This window comes from Antedon bifida, chromosome 1, assembly GCF_963402885.1.
Source record: "Antedon bifida chromosome 1, ecAntBifi1.1, whole genome shotgun sequence".
NCBI classification, from domain to species: Eukaryota; Metazoa; Echinodermata; class Crinoidea; order Comatulida; family Antedonidae; genus Antedon; species Antedon bifida.
Genome location: NC_136226.1, coordinates 12,548,258 through 12,565,405, shown reverse-complemented (window position 1 = coordinate 12,565,405; position 17,148 = coordinate 12,548,258). Strand labels below are relative to the sequence as shown.

General features: G+C 32.8%; 3 protein-coding genes across 3 annotated transcripts; 2 read left to right on the top strand and 1 right to left on the bottom strand.

The window, feature by feature from the left end:
- The first annotated feature begins 98 nt into the window (after positions 1-98).
- LOC144837584 (tubulin polyglutamylase complex subunit 1-like) lies at positions 99-5,633 on the top strand. Its single transcript, XM_078692807.1, has 9 exons — positions 99-187; positions 1,848-1,938; positions 2,066-2,196; positions 2,581-2,644; positions 2,948-3,063; positions 3,185-3,320; positions 3,485-3,542; positions 3,862-3,945; positions 4,055-5,633. Exons 1-9 carry the CDS (start codon positions 124-126, stop codon positions 4,067-4,069), a joined length of 759 nt encoding a protein of 252 aa, XP_078548933.1. The 5' UTR covers positions 99-123; the 3' UTR covers positions 4,070-5,633.
- A 268-nt stretch (positions 5,634-5,901) lies between these two features.
- LOC144842646 (puromycin-sensitive aminopeptidase-like) lies at positions 5,902-12,777 on the top strand. The gene is made up of 19 exons (XM_078699141.1): positions 5,902-6,062; positions 6,514-6,595; positions 6,704-6,900; positions 7,041-7,148; positions 7,255-7,455; positions 7,571-7,701; positions 7,945-8,015; positions 8,167-8,210; positions 8,397-8,561; positions 8,869-8,973; positions 9,096-9,330; positions 9,481-9,614; positions 10,208-10,342; positions 10,466-10,685; positions 10,896-11,038; positions 11,131-11,187; positions 11,327-11,434; positions 11,762-11,914; positions 12,007-12,777. Exons 1-19 carry the CDS (start codon positions 5,940-5,942, stop codon positions 12,187-12,189), a joined length of 2,595 nt encoding a protein of 864 aa, XP_078555267.1. The 5' UTR covers positions 5,902-5,939; the 3' UTR covers positions 12,190-12,777.
- Positions 12,778-12,926: 149 nt separating this feature from the next.
- Positions 12,927-16,582, bottom strand: LOC144842651 (heat shock 70 kDa protein IV-like). Its single transcript, XM_078699153.1, has 2 exons — positions 16,269-16,582; positions 12,927-15,531 (listed from the first exon to the last, which is right to left on the bottom strand). The coding sequence occupies exons 1-2, from the start codon at positions 16,445-16,447 to the stop codon at positions 13,809-13,811; spliced, it is 1,902 nt and encodes a 633-aa protein (XP_078555279.1). The 5' UTR covers positions 16,448-16,582; the 3' UTR covers positions 12,927-13,808.
- Positions 16,583-17,148: the final 566 nt, after the last annotated feature.

The window sequence follows — 17,148 nt, the reverse complement described above, 5'->3', positions numbered from 1 at the left end:
TATAGTATTCTCCTTACGTATGATTATATCTATGAAGATGTATTATTTGATGTAATAGAGAGGAACGAGCTGAAGGCAGTCGTGGCGTTCCATAGTCTTTGTTTTGTTTACAACATATTTCGAATGGATCGGAGCAGCAGCAGACGCCAAAGAAACGAAAAAGAGGACTCAGATAAAGAATTTCTTGGTATTTTATTATAATTTAATAATGTATAGAGATACTGAACCAACCAGCTTAAGCCTATCCTAATAAATAGCCTATTTGAGGTATAGCTAGTCTCTAGTCTATACCTACTTCTCCAGTCTAGGCTAGTAGGCTAGCCTAGCGGATCCAGCCTAGCTAGCTAGCCTAGGCCTGCTAGCTAGGCCTAGGCCTAGATAGGTAGCCTAGTCTAGTGGTGCTACTACTCCGCATAAAGCCGGGCACACATTAGACTAGAGCTGAAGGCTGAGCCAACTGGCAGGAGTTACACTTGGCTCACAGTGTGTGCGCCGGGGATTTCATAAGGAATCGGCCACACGTGCCGCTGAGAAAAATATCTATCGTGTTTAATATTTTTTGGCAGGCGTGTACTGCGCATGACATGTTCTGATTCATTATAATATATCAGCACGTGTCGTATAGCGTAGTAACATGGAGTAAAGAATATTTTACTCCATGGTAGTAAGTAATTATCCAATCAGAAAATCACGAAGGCGTTTAGTGTGCGTCTGATAGAATGCGATCACAGTTTGCGGCAAATTTGTTAGTGAGCCAAGTGTTACTCATGCCAGTATGTAGGCTCAGCCGATAGCTCTAGTGTGCGCCGGGCTTAAGTTTACTACAGGGAGTATGGCATAGGCTATAGCAGCTACTGTAGCATAGCGCAATCCAGCACAGACGGGTCATATTAATCTACGCCCGGTAGGATTCGGTAGGACTTTATGAAGTGAAATGTTATCAAGTATATGCTAAAATTATATTTAATGTTATTGTGATATTTAATTGTACGGTTTATACATTTTTAACGTAAAAAATGTCAAAATACTGATTAGGTTAGTTCCAAAACTGAAGACCTCCCTCTGTGATAAATGACGTTTTGTGGCCTTGAAGGCATTGTGTGGGATTTTTTTTCTGTTCAGAGCATAAATTCAATGTGTATTGTCCCCAAAAACATGAAAAATGAAGATTTGTAAAAAAAAGTCTTTAAATAGACTATTTTGCAATTTTAACAACTTCTGTAGAAAAACAAATAAAAAAAGAATGTTTTTATTTAGGCCTATATTAATATATAAAAAGATAAATGGTTAAAATTTAACAAAAAAAAACCATTGAATTCCAGTCAATTTGACTATTTTTTTCATTAAATTACAGTTTTTTCAGGTAAATAATTTTGTTTTGAATACTATTTTGTGACATTAAAATGGCATATTCAACAAAAACATTTAAAAAATTATTTTTTTCAGGGGGAAAATATATCTTTATGATTTGACTGATTTTAACTTGTTTCTAGATTTAAAAAAAATGTATATAAGTTAAATTTGTACAAGCCTACCGGGTGTAGATTAGTACTGTATGACCGGCACAGACTGGGTAGCTTAGCAATCAGTGGTTATCGTGTCTTAGCTTTATAGAGTAAACTTACTTGGAGAAATATATCAAAGGTCTAGTCCTCAATAAATATAAAGTCTACCTAGCTATAAAAAGACAAGAATTATTTGAATTATTAACTCCATACTTGGATTCCTGTTTCTGAATATTAAGTAGTATTAGTAATGTAGGCCTACTACAAAGATTTACAACAAAAGCACTAGGCCTACTCAGTACTGTAGTACTAAATGTTTTTAATATGTTTATTATATTGTAGAAAAAAATGGTGTAACAAAACAGATGAGATATGCATTAACAAAGCTCGTAGAAAATCAACCTGAAGATGCTTTGGGATTTCTTGCTCAACAGTAAGTAAAGTAAACTGAATCTAACCTAACCTTACTAAATATTTTTATCATATTTTGTATATTTGACCTTAATCTTGAAATAATTTCATAATTGGTTGATAGATGTTCTCTCTTTATTGTACTGCAGCTTTGAAAACTTGGATCACAAATCCAACCGCATTAGACGTGCCTATCAGGAGTTGACATTATCTCACTACAGTCGAGTTACATTTGAGAGTAATGTTATCGCGGCTTATGACATTTTGTATCCAAGCACAGGTATGTTGATAGTTGATACAGCCACTATTTCTTTTCCAAACCTATACATGTTGTAAGGGATGGTTAACACCAATTAACCTTAAAAAAATTTGAATGACATGTTTTTTATGAGAATTTTGTTTAAAAAATGCCTCTTTTATAAAGTAAAGCAGCTAGCTCATTAAACCACTTATAGGTTCTACTAGCATTTCGCAAATTATAAACTAAGCACTAAGACTGTTTATATTTAGACCTCTTTTTACCACATTGCCTATTATCTTTATGCATGACGACTAATTTTAGTATTAGCCTACTTACACACTACCTTATTGCAACTGCAACAAAATGTAATCTTATACGAGGGTGACTCTTATTTATAATATTTTACATTTTGCTTTTCCTTAGCTCAGAAGAAGGGAAAAATGTTTTCTGGAACTGCCTTTCATGATTTGCTGAGCATGATTTGCAAGTATGTCACTATCTGCTAACATAATTTTATACAAAGGTTAAAGATAATGTTTAACTGGGGGATACACCGTGTAACATAGCAAAGTTACAACTGGTAAATCCGGATAGTCACTTCCATAAATATCCGTTGTAAGCAATGCTATACGGAACCATTGTAAATATGTTTCACAGTGTATGGTACCAGTATTAGTTTAATAGCTTTAGTTAGATTTATCTTACGACATAGTGTTAACAGCATCTTTGATTTGTGGTTGTTATGTTCTAACTGAGTTTTTTTATTTACTACATGGCACCTTTCTTTTAGAGATGTTCCAAGTGTGCAAATTGAGAAGTTGATCAGGAAGATCTGTTGTCGTGATTATGAGGTGGTCTCTTTTCAGATCTTTCATTCTGGAGTGCTTGCATGTTTTGTATTCACTGGTAAGTTTTCATCGTTCATTTTGATTAAAATAATACTGTATTTTTTAAGTATATGTTGCTAATGGCATGCTGTCTAATTCTTGATTAAATAATATACAGAATTTCATTTAAAATGTTTTAGAATACATTAGTGAAACTACAAATCTGTATAAGGTCATGGATATTAATGCAAGCAACGCGGCCAACCGCTGTTTATGCACGAGCGCACTAAAACAACTAGCATGTTCCCTCGCCATTCCTTCATCTACACAAACATAGTAGGTATTTTGTTCTTCATTTTACTTCTTGACTTTTACAGGATAAGAATTACTGTTTTCTATTTTTTTTACAAATGTTCTTATTTTGAAATTACCTACTGTAATTCTCTAAACTGGTGAACAATTGTCTGAATGTGTTTTTAAATTTTTTATTGTAATACTAGTGTGTTAGAGGCAGGATCTATGCTGGGATCAGAAGAATTAGAGAAAGCCATGAATAGTGTAAGTACTGAGTGTAACTGTTTCCTCAAGTTAATGATCCCGATTATAAAATAGGCCCAGGACCAAAAAATAATATCCTATTAGGGTAATATTTTTTGAATTATTTTGAAACTTAACCTACAGTTCTATCTTTTATACATTTTAATTTCTCAAAATTTGGAAATAATAAGTCGTTGGTGTATACAAGTATTTGTAAAAGAAAGAAAGTAATTGTTTTTTACAAAACCTTGTACATATACCTAATGTTTGCCATCCAATTATTATTCATTGAGAGCGTAGTGAATTAATAATTTACAGTCATAACTTATAATTTTTTTAGGCAATATATTTAGGAAAAGATCGAGGATCTATAATGAAGCTGGAAGAGTTTGTTGATAAGTCTGCTTCAGTATACATTGATAATGTAAGTTAATTTTGGAATATGCAAAAAAAAATAAAAAATGCACAAATTGAAAGCAGCAAAAAATAATGTACTTCTTAAATCCTATAAATATTATATTTTTTCTTTACAGATAAAACCACTTTGATAATTAAAGCTTATGTAACTGACCGAGAATGTTATCATTGAATATGCTCACTGAGATAGGTCTGAGAGGTGTCTTCATATTTTCTTTAAAGATGTATTGTCCCTTGAAACACAAAAAATGAAGGTCAAAATATTATAAATATAAATTTGATATATCAAAGTAATATTAAAGTTATTCACTTTAAGTGGAAAATTCGAGCCAAAAACAACAAGTTTATGTAATTAATAGGTAAATTAATTTGATTACATTTCGTCTGGAAAATCGTCGTGAGCGAAAGTAAACAAAGATTTCAAACCACGAGTATGCATTATGCATGATGCTAATTAGGATTGTTTACAACTCGTCACGGTTGAGAAGGTGTTTGCACACAGATCGCAAGGAAGTTTTATTATTTTGCATATAGAGTAGCCAAACAAGCGCGTTGCATTATGAGATATGTTTTGATAAAAAACTTTGACTGGAAGTCAAAGTTATTTTTTGAACAAAAAAACGTCTGTATTTCAGTTAAATGATTTTTTTTTCGATTAATTTTTGGTGAAAGTTACTAACTATTATGATACTTCAAAATGACCCACTTTTTTTTCGAAATCTTTTTTTAAAATTTTTTTGGAATTAGTCAAAGGGACAATACATCTTTAAACTTGCCTTAATTGACTTAATGAGCTGGTTCAACATTGATTTACTTACAGCTTACAGTATATGCCCATCAATATATTAGGTCATGTTAATTGACTTAAAAGGTATTTTACATTACTTCAGACACCTTTTTAGATCACTACTATTTTTGTTTTAAAGATACAAAAATCATTGCTCAATAATTACATTATTTATGTTTACATTCATTAGTTACATATTTATACAAATAAATAAATAAATTATTCATTAGTATTGACACTAAGCCTAGTATTTTGATGTTTTAAAGTGTAAACGCCTTCAATTATGTTATTAGGATAAGAATAAAACATCAAGCATTAAGGCATACTCCTCTTCAGGCATTTTGACACTATTATTAACTTTAGGCCTCTGGCCCATAGGTTTTGACATTAATTTTGTATATTTTGTAATTTTGTTAAGCAATTATAGTCACAAATGTTAATGTCGTTCTATCAACTAAAAATGTATCCCAAAAATTATATGCATAATAGATATATATATTTTTTTTAATTGTGAATGGAGCAATAATACGAAATATATGGATACTGAAATAATAATTTATTGGGTTGGGTAAACACATGACCTTCACCCTACTAGAAATAATTAATTTTACCATTTCCAGTAAGTCCAGTTCGAACAAGGCTTACTACTAAAATTAGCTAAAAGTGTAGGTTTGTATTTTAAAAATTAGGCCTACATACCATTACAAATATGTTTGTTCTTGATTTGTGGTAAGCATATTACATCAAATTAAAAATATTAGTATTTGTGTATATTTTTATATTGTTTTATAAGAATTTCGAATAAAGTCAATACATCAATCCTATGAATATTTGAGGCTGTCAATTTACTGTTTTCCTGCCGGAATAATGAAAAGCAAAAAAGAAATTGTATTATAATGGATGAATATTGATGGAATAAATGTCAATGGATATAATAATTCTTTGTCCTCTTTCCTTCATTCTTTGTTGGTTGTTACATAATCCAATCCAATCTTTGTATTATGTATCATATGGACAGTTTGTCATCAATCAAATTGAAACAAAATAGGAGCCATTCAATTTGCCTCCTGATTCACTTAAAATAGAAAAAGCTGACGCGTTTGTTAACGCGTTTTTGGAGTTACACACTGGAACAACTTGCTCGAGCACCATGCGCCCTCTTGTGTTCTTGTGAATTTTTAGAGAGAAGAATTCGAGGAAGTATTGCTTCTAAAATGGCAGAAAAGAAGGCTTTTAATCGTCTTGCACTTGATATTGTTCCAGAAAATTATTACCTTGAACTTCAACCAGATCTTGATGCTTTTACATTCAATGGAAAAGAAGTCATAACTGTTGTTGTGAGTGTTTAATTTCTAGGCCTAGGCCTAACTTATTTTATTAACTAGCCTAGGCAATTAGCAGGCCTACTACACTAGGCCTGTGAATCCACTATCCTGTAGTCTAGCTAGGGCGGCCTAGGCTTAGCCGCATGCGGCCTGTCATGGGCCTAGTGTGGTGGTAAGCTGGCTAGGGCAGGCATATCCCCAGGCTCAAATAACAAAAAATAGAATTTAGTTAGGCCTAGGCTAGTCACTAAAAATGTGTGTATGTTTTATTATTAGCCTATCTATACTAATTTTGTTCTCCATCCAGTGGACCCATTTTGGCACCAGTGGAGCAGTGTAATACTAATACTAGAAATATAATCAGAATGACATTCTCAATATAGCCCAGATGTATGTCCAGTTCTAACAAAGCTGTTTCAACATACTGATAGGCAACAAGGCAACATTTTTTTATTTTATTCAGGTAAAGAATGAAACATCAAAAGTTACTTTAAATTCTGTGGATATAAAAATCTCAACTGTAATCTTCAAGGCAGGTGGAAATGGTAAGAAACTGAAAATTTGTGTTGTTAAAATATGGAAATGTTAAAATAAAAAAAATATATTTTATAGTAAGCTTGCTTATAACCAATTTTATATTATAATAATATTAGATATTATACCAAGTGCAATAACTCCAAAGGTGGATGATGAGACAGTCACCTTTGAATTTCCAAGCAATTTGCCACTTGGACCTGCAGAAATTCATCTTCAGTATGTGGGTGAATTAAATGATAAGATGAAGGGATTTTATCGAAGCAAGTATCAAGTCGATGGGGAAGATAGAGTTTGTGCTGTTACTCAATTTGAGGTACTCTACTTTGTTTTAATTGTTTATTGTGTGCTTACTCTCTAATCTCATATATTCTGTTTTGTTTTTTAGAATAAATAGTAGCACACGTTATTTCATTTAACCACATTTCATATTAAAAGTGCTTAATGTTTTTTTAGGCTACTGATGCACGCCGTGCCTTCATTTGTTGGGATGAGCCAGCAGTAAAAGCAACTTTTGATATCAAACTTATAGTACCGAAAAGCAAGGTTGCCCTATCAAACATGGTGAGTTTTACATCGATGTTGTTAAAAATAAAACGCTTTTCAATTTTGTGTTATAAGAGGGTTAATTAAATTCCTATGTATTTTGTAATATTGTTACCTCTTTCAGAATGTCATAGAGGATAAAGCACTTTCCACCGATGCAAATTTGAGAGAAGTAACATTTGCCCGAACACCAGTCATGTCCACGTATCTGCTAGCGTTCATAGTTGGCGACTTTGATTATGTAGAAAATACTACGTCAGATGGTGTATTGGTGCGAGTCTATACACCAGTGAATAAGAAAGAACAGGGCGACTTTGCATTGCAGGTAGGTGAAAAATTTCCAAGAGTATTTTTATATTCTCTTTGTTTTACCCAGTTATTGGCTAAAATGTGTTGTATATAGATATACAGGTTTCTATCAAGACTATCTTCCTTTACAGGTTGCAGTAAAGACACTTCCTTTTTACAATAACTATTTTGGAATTGCTTATCCACTTCCAAAAATGGATCTGATTGCTATACCCGACTTCGCTGCAGGTGCCATGGAAAACTGGGGACTAGTCACCTACAGGTACGAAAGAATAATATAAAAAATTCACTTATATAAAGTACAAAATGAAATCAGAATAGGGCAAACCAATTACTCAACTCTCTAATGTAAAGCTACTCCACATATAAGGACTCCAATGAGAAATCACAAATCTAAAGATACTAACCCACTATTTGAAAGCTGACCTTTAGTGCACAAAGAAATCTGATGTGCAATATAGTATGAGATAATTAATATTATAATTAAAAACTTTCTCTCTTTTAGAGAAACTGCTCTGTTAATAGATCCAAAGAACTCATCCTCATCTGCCAAGCAGTGGGTTGCTTTAGTTGTTGGTAATTATTATTACATTTTTTTTTCTTGCATACCAAACATTATTTGTATGTAAACGTATTACTTCTCATTAAACAATCTTTATTAGTATGCGACACAGCTTTTCGTTATCGCATCCTTGTAAACTTTTTGATTTTAATATTTTCAATATAGGACATGAAATTGCTCATCAATGGTTTGGAAACCTTGTAACTATGGTAATTATTTTTTCTTATGATAATATATATAAAAAAAAAACTATGGCTACATATTTATAAACATTTATTGATATTCTTTTTCTTCAAAGGGTCTTACGACTACAGACAATTAAGATCCCTGTAACAATGTAAATAATTATATATATAATAATATACTTGATTGAATACTGCATGTGTTCGTTTTAGGAATGGTGGACACATCTATGGTTGAATGAAGGATTCGCATCCTGGATTGAGTACCTGTGTGTAGACCACTGTTTTCCTGAGTATGACATATGGACGCAGTTTGTTACAACAGATTACACCAGAGCTCTTAATTTAGATGCCCTCAAAAACAGTCATCCAATTGAAGTATGTATTTTATAATATTATCTATTATAATAATGATTCATTGCTTTTATCTGTTGGTGGTAAAAAGGTACAGTAGCAGTATTAAATGTGTTCCCTGAATGAATGTGGGTTGTCGTGTTATACAGTATATTATATACATATACTACCCCTTGTTCATTTAACTGAAAACTGTAACCGCATCTCATGTCCTATCTATAAGTTTTGAGTGTTTTAAATTTGTGAGATTCTGAACTTCTTAAAGTGGTTTTGAAATAATGTAGTGAGTACTCTTTTTTAATTAATTTATCTTAATTTGAATCATGTGTAGGTTCCAGTTGGACATCCTGATGAAATTGATGAAATCTTTGATTTGATCTCATACAGCAAAGGCGCATCTATTATCAGAATGTTACATGACTATATAGGAGATGATGTAAGTGATAAATAACTTATTCATAATGCACTTTTTTTTATATTAATGTTAAAAAACAAATCTGCATTGTATCAATTGTTTTAACATGTCACATAAAAAAATAAGTATTTCATTGCATTCAGGACTTTAAAACTGGATTGAATCAGTACCTTACCAAATTCAAATACTCAAATGCATTCACCGAAGATCTTTGGGAGAGTCTAGAAAAAGCATCATCGAAACCAGTTGGACGTATCATGAATGCATGGACAAAAGAGATGGGTTTCCCCGTTCTTAAAGTAGCCTCAAAACAAGAAGGTTCATCTCGTGTCTTGACTGTCTGTCAGTCAAAGTTTAATGCAATTCAACCACAATCAGGTAATGCATCACAGTATATAATAATATACATTTACGTCCAAACTAATCAGAGTTCACAATTATGATAATTTTGAAATATGTTTGAGTGACAGTAAAACTAATTGTTAAGGCCTATTGGTTTTTTTAAACATTTTTGGCATTGTTTTGCAGGAGAAGAAAAGCTTTGGGAAGTACCAATATCTGTCATAACAAGTGATAACCCTTCCAAAGTGGCTCATAAATTTGTTCTAAGCACAGCTTCAGATTCTGTTACTCTTGATGTTCCAGAAGGAAAATGGGTGAAGGTGAGTAATACCAGACAGTATATAAGCATGTGTACTCTATTTTGAATAGTATTCATTGTGAATAGTAGTCATTGTGAATAGTATTCATTGTAAAAATATTCATTGTAAATAGTACTCACTGTGAATAGTACTCACTGTGAATAGTATTCATTGTGAAAAGTATTCATTGTGAATAGTATTCATTGCGAATAGTGTTCATTTGCATTCATTTTGAATATCATTCATTGTGAATAGTATTCATTGTTAATAGTATTCGTTGTGAATAGTACTCGTGAATAGTACTCGTTGTGAATAGTACTCGTTGTGAATAGTACTCGTTGTGAATAGTATACGTTGTGAATAGTATTCAGTGTACGTTGTGAATAGTATTAAGTGTGAATAGTACTCATTTTGAATAGTATCCATTGTGAATAGTAAACAGTGTGAATAGTACTCATTGTGAATAGTAATCATTGTGAAAATACTCATTGTGAATAGTATACGTTGTGAATTGTATTCATTGTGAATCGTATTCATTGCATTCATTTTGAATAGTACTCGTTGTGAATAGTATACAAAAAACAGTTTTTATGAAAGTTTTGTTTTTATCTTAGCTAAATCCAGGTGCAGTTGGTTTTTACCGTGCACATTACTCATCTGAAATGTTGGATGCTTTGATACCAAGTATTAAAGATTGCTCCTTACCTCCAAGAGACAGGCTTAATTTGGAAAGCGATCTATTTGCATTGGTAAAGAGAAGTATATATTTAAATTTGTTACAAAATAAAGATAACTATTTTCATCTACAGTGCGAGTTAAAGAACTGTTATTATGCTGTCTATTTTATTTTTTTTAAATACACTTGTTTTCAGGCTAAAGCTGGTGCAGCCAGTACTGTTGATGCGTTACGAGTTATGGAGGCTTTTGAGTCTGAGACTAACTATACTGTATGGTGTGATATTGCTTCTAACCTTGGGGCACTTGCTACACTGATAGCCTTCACCGACTACAGTACACTGCTTCAGACCTTTGTCACTAGGCTGTTCTTGAAAACCTACGAAAGACTTGGATGGGAAAAGAAAGAGGGAGAGGGTAAGTTCAATAATATGATGAATAATAACTTGAATGAATAAAATTTGATAAGATACAATTTTAATCAAAAACATCTTTTATATGTTTTTTGTTATAGTTAATAGACTTAAATCAGATTCCTAAAATGTGAAATATTTACTTTTATGTATTAGTAAGTATATCATAATATTTGTACAATGCATTTTTGGAATATTTATTGCTCTATCCTAGGACATTTGGATGCCTTGTTAAGAAGTTTAGTTATTCGTATCATGGGACGTAACGGTCATCCGCACGCTGTGGAAGAAGCCAGAAAGCGTTTTAAGGATCATGCTAGTAATGTAAACATTTTGCCCGCTGATCTCAGAGCCCCAGTAAGTAATTATACTACAGTATTACTATTACCCTATTTCCCTATTGTTAATACTAAAGTGAATAATATTTGTCTTGTTTAAATTTCATTTAGGTTTATAATACAGTGCTTGTACATGGGAATGAAGAGGATTTCAATGCAATGTTGGAAGTAAGTGCACAAAAAGTTACACAGGAAGTGTGAAAATAGTGGGAAGTTGGTTAAAACAATTTTTGCAATGCTGTTGATATTAGTGATCTGGGTTTTTTTTAATTCCACATTTTTAAATCAAAAATTTATTTGATTATAGTTATTCAATAAGCAAGATCTTCATGAAGAACGTGAGCGTATCATGAGGTCTCTAGGAGCAGTCAAAGACCCACAGTTGATTAAGAAGGTCTTGGATTTCGCCATGTCGGTAAGACAATAGAGGACAGTACTTATTGTTATTATTACATTTAGGCAGGTTAAGGCAGAAGCTGGACATATAGTTGTTAATGCATGAGCTCCACATTCACATACCAGAGCTATATCTGTCAGATTTCAGACACCAAGGTCGGGAGTCCCAATCCAATTGCCTAAACATGTTATTTTTGTGTTAAAATATGTCACTCTGCTATAAGACCAGTTTTAGATTATTCCACATTTTGTCAAACCTAAATAAATAGAATCAATGCATTAAAAGATGAATTGACATAACAAATATTTGATATGCTTATTCATCAAATTTGTTTGTATGTTGCAGGATAAAGTACGGTCTCAAGATACGGTGTTTGTAATTGTTGGCGTGACTGGTTCCAAAACTGGACGAGAAATGGCGTGGCAGTTCCTTCAGGATCGTTGGCCTGAGCTAATTGAACGCTACACTGGCGGATTCCTTATATCAAGACTTGTAAAAGTAAGTAAGCTTGTGAGATTGACTTAAGCTAAATATGGATTTAATTGCAATCGAGAATACATGTAAATTTTGATGTTACAATTTCATTCCAGTGTACTACTGAGGGATTCGTAACCGAGGAGAAAGCGCAAGAAATTGAGACATTTTTCAAAGAGCATCCTGCTCCAGCAGCTGCGAGAACCGTCCGACAATCGTTAGAGAATATTCGCCTGCATGTTTCGTGGTTGAGCCGTGAAAAAGGTGCCATTAAGGAATGGCTCAAAAGCAAAGTTTAATGAGAAATTAAGGAAAGTAAATTTGCAATCTATTCTGAAATATACAGATTAATGTAAAAAGTTAAATAATTGTCTTACTTGTCCCTTCATTCATTTTATATACTATATGTTGCATCTTTACAACCAATTCACAATTTATGCAAAGTGAACCATTTTTATCAAAGAGCTCAGTAAATATTTTGAGATGATTGTTGACTGAACTTCAATCAAGTGCTTCAATTCAGGAAAACGATTTTATACTAGATGAAATTAAAGATCGTAAATATTTGTTTGTGTGAGATAATACATAGATATGGATGCATAGGATATATTGAAATTCTTTTTTAAAGAAATTAAGTCATTTATTATATGTTTTCAAGTAATGTCATTGGTGACCCACAAATGGACCTGAAGAGCCTGTTTTTTATATATCTAGCTTCATTTTAAGACCACCATCAATTAAAACCCACATGTTTATTCATCAGACATTCCTTATAATGTATTTTAGCAACGCTTAACCAAATTTGTTTTAAAGTGAATACGTTCAACACAGTGTCATTTGTAATGTGTAACTTATGGAAATAAAATAAGTAGTAGCAGAGAAACAAATTGTTATTGTTACTATTATGTTTCTTCATCAATATTTGATGGCTAAGTCCAAGAGTACCAACAGGATTCAATACTACCATGCCTCATTCAACATGTTGATTTTATTTACTAAAAGACAGTTGGCAAATAAGTACAAAACATAGTGTATTTTGTTTAACAGTAACTTTATTCATTATTTAACTATAAAAACTCAACAAGACTGACAGAAACAGCCAACATGAAATATATGCTAATAAATGATTACGCATAACAATCACAAATATTTTAATTATTAACTGTAACCAGTAACTCACATATAATAAATTAAACACTTTTGTTTAAACTAGTGAATGAATAATATTTTACACTTCTATGATATTTTTGTTTTTTAATCCATTTAAAACAGATGAATTTACAATTGAATACAACTTCTTGATCTCTTAAAATATTTGTATACAGTATTAATACCACAAATTATCGTTTATTTCATAGTTCTTGCATTTAACACATACAAATTTGAACAATATGTGACAAATGGCTACTTGACACGATAAGCTTATGGTTCTGTTATTATTGGACTATGAGCATTTTGTATCTTCATTTTATGGGTTTGACCAATAGTTTAATTTTGTTGGATATTGGATATATTCATAAACGATAATTTTATTCTGATATTTAAACTCATTAACTAGGAAATATATATATTCAGTAACAGACTAATATCACTAAGGCCCCTGTTTTATTATAGTTTTTCCACTATAGCTATATTCACACACAGGAATACGTTACTAAAAATAACAAATATCGTATAATACTAATATTTTTTACATTATGCTATGTTATTTTTGGCTTGTTATTTTAGCTAAAATATTTTCACACAGTAATACATTATACCTTTCCTCCATATGGTTATACCAAATTAATGTTTTACATTACATTACGTTTTAACATTACATTCCACGCTTTTAATGTTAGATAGTCTATGTTGAATGAACCTTTGTATAATATTTAATAATGTATTAACTACAGATATGTTATGCGTGTGTTGTAGCTTAATCTACTTCTTCCACAGTTGGGCCAGTGTTCGATTTCTGTGCCCCATCTGATCCTGCTGCTGCGCCACCGTGAAGTTTAGTCATAATCGGTGAGCAGACGTTTTGAAGCTCCTTCAATTTGTAGTCAAACTCATCCTTTGAGGCCAGGTTGTTACTATCCAACCACTCAATCGTATCTTTCACCGCATTCTCAATCGTGTTTTTGTCAGCGCTGTTGATTTTATTGGCTACAGCAGGATCTTCTATTGTGGATTTGATATTGTACGCATAACCTTCCAGGTTGTTCTTGGCTTGAATCCTTTCCCGTTGAGCTTCATCTTCAGCTTTGAATGTCTCTGCTTCATTTACCATTCGTTCGATGTCTGCCTTTGATAACCTTCCTTTATCGTTTGTAATAGTGACTCTATTTTCCTTCCCTGTTCCAGTGTCTTTTGCAGATACATTCATGATACCGTTGGCATCAATATCAAATGTTACCTCAATCTTTGGAACCCCTCTTGGCGCAGGAGCAATTCCAGATAAATCGAATGTACCGAGGCGGTTATTGTCTTTTGTCATTGCTCTTTCTCCTTCGTATACCTGGATAGAAACTGCAGATTGGTTATCAGAATACGTCGAAAATACTTCTGACGCTTTAGTTGGTATTCGAGAGTTTCTTTTGATTAAGACAGACATCACACCCCCGGCTGTTTCTATGCCTAGTGATAGAGGAGCCACATCGACCAAAAGTACATCTTTCACTGCTTCATTGTCAACTCCAGATAAGATTGCTGCCTGCACCGCTGCTCCATAAGCCACCGCTTCATCTGGATTTATCGATTTATTTAAGTTTTTCCCATTCAGAAAATCTTGGAGAAGCTTTTGTATTTTGGGTATTCTTGTAGAGCCACCAACCAACACAACTTCATCAATGCTTCCTTTGTCCAATTTCGCATCATTCATCGCCTTTTCAACAGGTTCTAAACATTTTCTGAACAGATCTGAGCAAAGCTCTTCGAACCTCGCTCTGGTTATAGACGTATAGAAATCTATACCTTCATAAAGTGAGTCAACTTCAATGCTAGCTTGTGTACTGCTTGAAAGTGTTCGTTTTGCTCTTTCTGCAGCTGTTCTCAGTCTACGGATTGCTCTAGGGTTTGTCGCCATATCTTTTTTGTATTTTCTCTTGAACTCGGATGCCAAATGGTTTACCAGTCTGTTATCAAAATCTTCACCTCCGAGGTGAGTGTCACCAGCAGTCGAACGTACTTCAAATACTCCACCATCTATTGTTAGGATAGAAACATCAAACGTTCCTCCTCCCAAATCGAAGATCAGTATGTTCTTTTCTCCGTCAAGCTTTTTATCCAGACCGTAGGCTAGGGCAGCAGCCGTGGGCTCGTTGATGATCCTCAGAACGTTAATACCAGCTATGACCCCTGCATCTTTCGTTGCTTGTCTCTGAGAGTCATTGAAATAAGCCGGTACTGTGACAACTGCGTCAGTTACTTTTCTGCCTAAGTACGCCTCTGCAGTTTCTTTCATTTTCGTCAGGACCATAGAGCTGATTTCTTCCGGGGTAAATGTCTTTTCTTCTCCAGCGTACGTCAGTTGGATCTTTGGTTTTGACCCAGCGTTTATGACCGTGAACGGCCAGTGTTTTTTATCCTCCTGTACAGAAGCGTCATTAAATCGTCTTCCAATCAACCGCTTTGCGTCGAACACTGTGTTTTTTGGGTTCCTGTAAAACAAACGTTTTTTCGAGTTAAATATTATTTTTATTTATCATATACATATTTAAATATAAAAAAATACAAGTTTAAAAGTTAACGCAAATTTACTGGAGATTCCATGTTATAGATACAATCCTATGCACTCGTTCATCTATAAATTTATTACCTCCGTTTCAATTCATTTCATTACGGTGTCACATCGCATAGCAAAGATATTTTCAGCAATATGAATACTGCTTGGAATTTTAGTGGTATGGCTCTAACTGAGTCATATTTGATCCATATAGGCCAGCAATTTGAATAATCTATTTACTATTATAGTAAATAGATTATTCAAATTGCTGGCCTATAATGGGCATCGGACCTATAAATTCCATGCCACGGGCGTAACAGCTATTCATTTTCAGCTATATATTTAATATATTGCAATGGGTATGCTATACGTGTTTTTAATAATTGATATTAAAGTGCGAAAAGCCACCGCTCTTCTCGTCCCATCTTCCCATTTGTCATCAAAAGTAACATTTTTACACGAAAATTAACATTTGATCAATTAATTGTTTAAAAGTCAAATCAGACATTTAATGGATTTCTTCATCGATCACTAACTAAAGTTAATATCGATTAGTTAAAAGTAAATCTTAAAAATAGGTCTGCTATAGGCCTATTGTATGCTTTAGTGAGAATCGTGCCGGAATATAACTTATATATGCTAAGTACATTTAAATAAATTAAAACAACTTACATTGCAACTTGATTTTTCGCAGCATCTCCTATCAACCGTTCGGTGTCTGTAAATGCAACATAGCTTGGTGTTGTTCGGTTACCCTGGTCATTTGCGATTATTTCAACCTTCCCGTTCTCAAACACACCAACACATGAATATGTTGTTCCCAAGTCGATTCCAATCGCTTTACTTGCCATTATGCAGTTTTTGTCTTTTCCTTAGCTGTCTATGAATTTCTTCAGTTTGATTTTGTATTGATATTCTTCATCGCAGTGGACCGTTTATATATACATCGATTCATGTTATGGATAGTTGGTGAATATTCTCGATCTTGATGACGTCACATATCTGGACTATTCCATTTTTCACTAGAACATTCTTCCCTACAGTACCGTTATATTATTATATACTATACGAATTACTACTACTTTAAATTTAAATCATTATAATATCACCTATACTGTTTTCGTATCATTACTGTGTACCCTATTATTTTCTCGAATGCACTGGAAAATTCGTCATAGTATTACTAAAGGGATATTTATGTTATTAGTAAATTTCACATTTGAGGGCCAATTAAATCATTAGTACGGTATAATACTTGAGAAATAAAAATTAAACCTACTTATTTGGAACCTAGTTTGATACAGTAAGTAAGGATATAGTATTAATTTCATTAACATTGTATAATATATACGGTATATTATATTAGGCATTTTAACAATTATGATTACAATCAAGGAAGTACCGTCAAACAATTATACTTATAGGCTTATGATAGTTTTTCTAGCGACCCGACCCCATGCATAGAAGTGAATTGACAACTGAAAAATTCCCACTCTCAAAATAAAAATAAATAAACAAAAAAGGCATTCTTTAAAAGTATTTTAGGTGAACA

Coding starts and splice junctions, on each gene's coding strand:
- LOC144837584 (XM_078692807.1), top strand. CDS start 124: ATGGATCGGAGCAGCAGCAGACGCCAAAGAAACGAAAAAGAGGACTCA. Junction 1,939..2,065: donor TTGGGATTTCTTGCTCAACA/GTAAGTAAAGTA, acceptor ATTGTACTGCAG/CTTTGAAAACTTGGATCACA. Junction 3,321..3,484: donor CCTTCATCTACACAAACATA/GTAGGTATTTTG, acceptor TTGTAATACTAG/TGTGTTAGAGGCAGGATCTA.
- LOC144842646 (XM_078699141.1), top strand. CDS start 5,940: ATGGCAGAAAAGAAGGCTTTTAATCGTCTTGCACTTGATATTGTTCCA. Junction 11,435..11,761: donor TCTTGGATTTCGCCATGTCG/GTAAGACAATAG, acceptor TGTATGTTGCAG/GATAAAGTACGGTCTCAAGA. Junction 11,915..12,006: donor TTATATCAAGACTTGTAAAA/GTAAGTAAGCTT, acceptor ATTTCATTCCAG/TGTACTACTGAGGGATTCGT.
- LOC144842651 (XM_078699153.1), bottom strand. CDS start 16,447: ATGGCAAGTAAAGCGATTGGAATCGACTTGGGAACAACATATTCATGT. Junction 15,532..16,268: donor GCGAAAAATCAAGTTGCAAT/GTAAGTTGTTTT, acceptor TTTGTTTTACAG/GAACCCAAAAAACACAGTGT.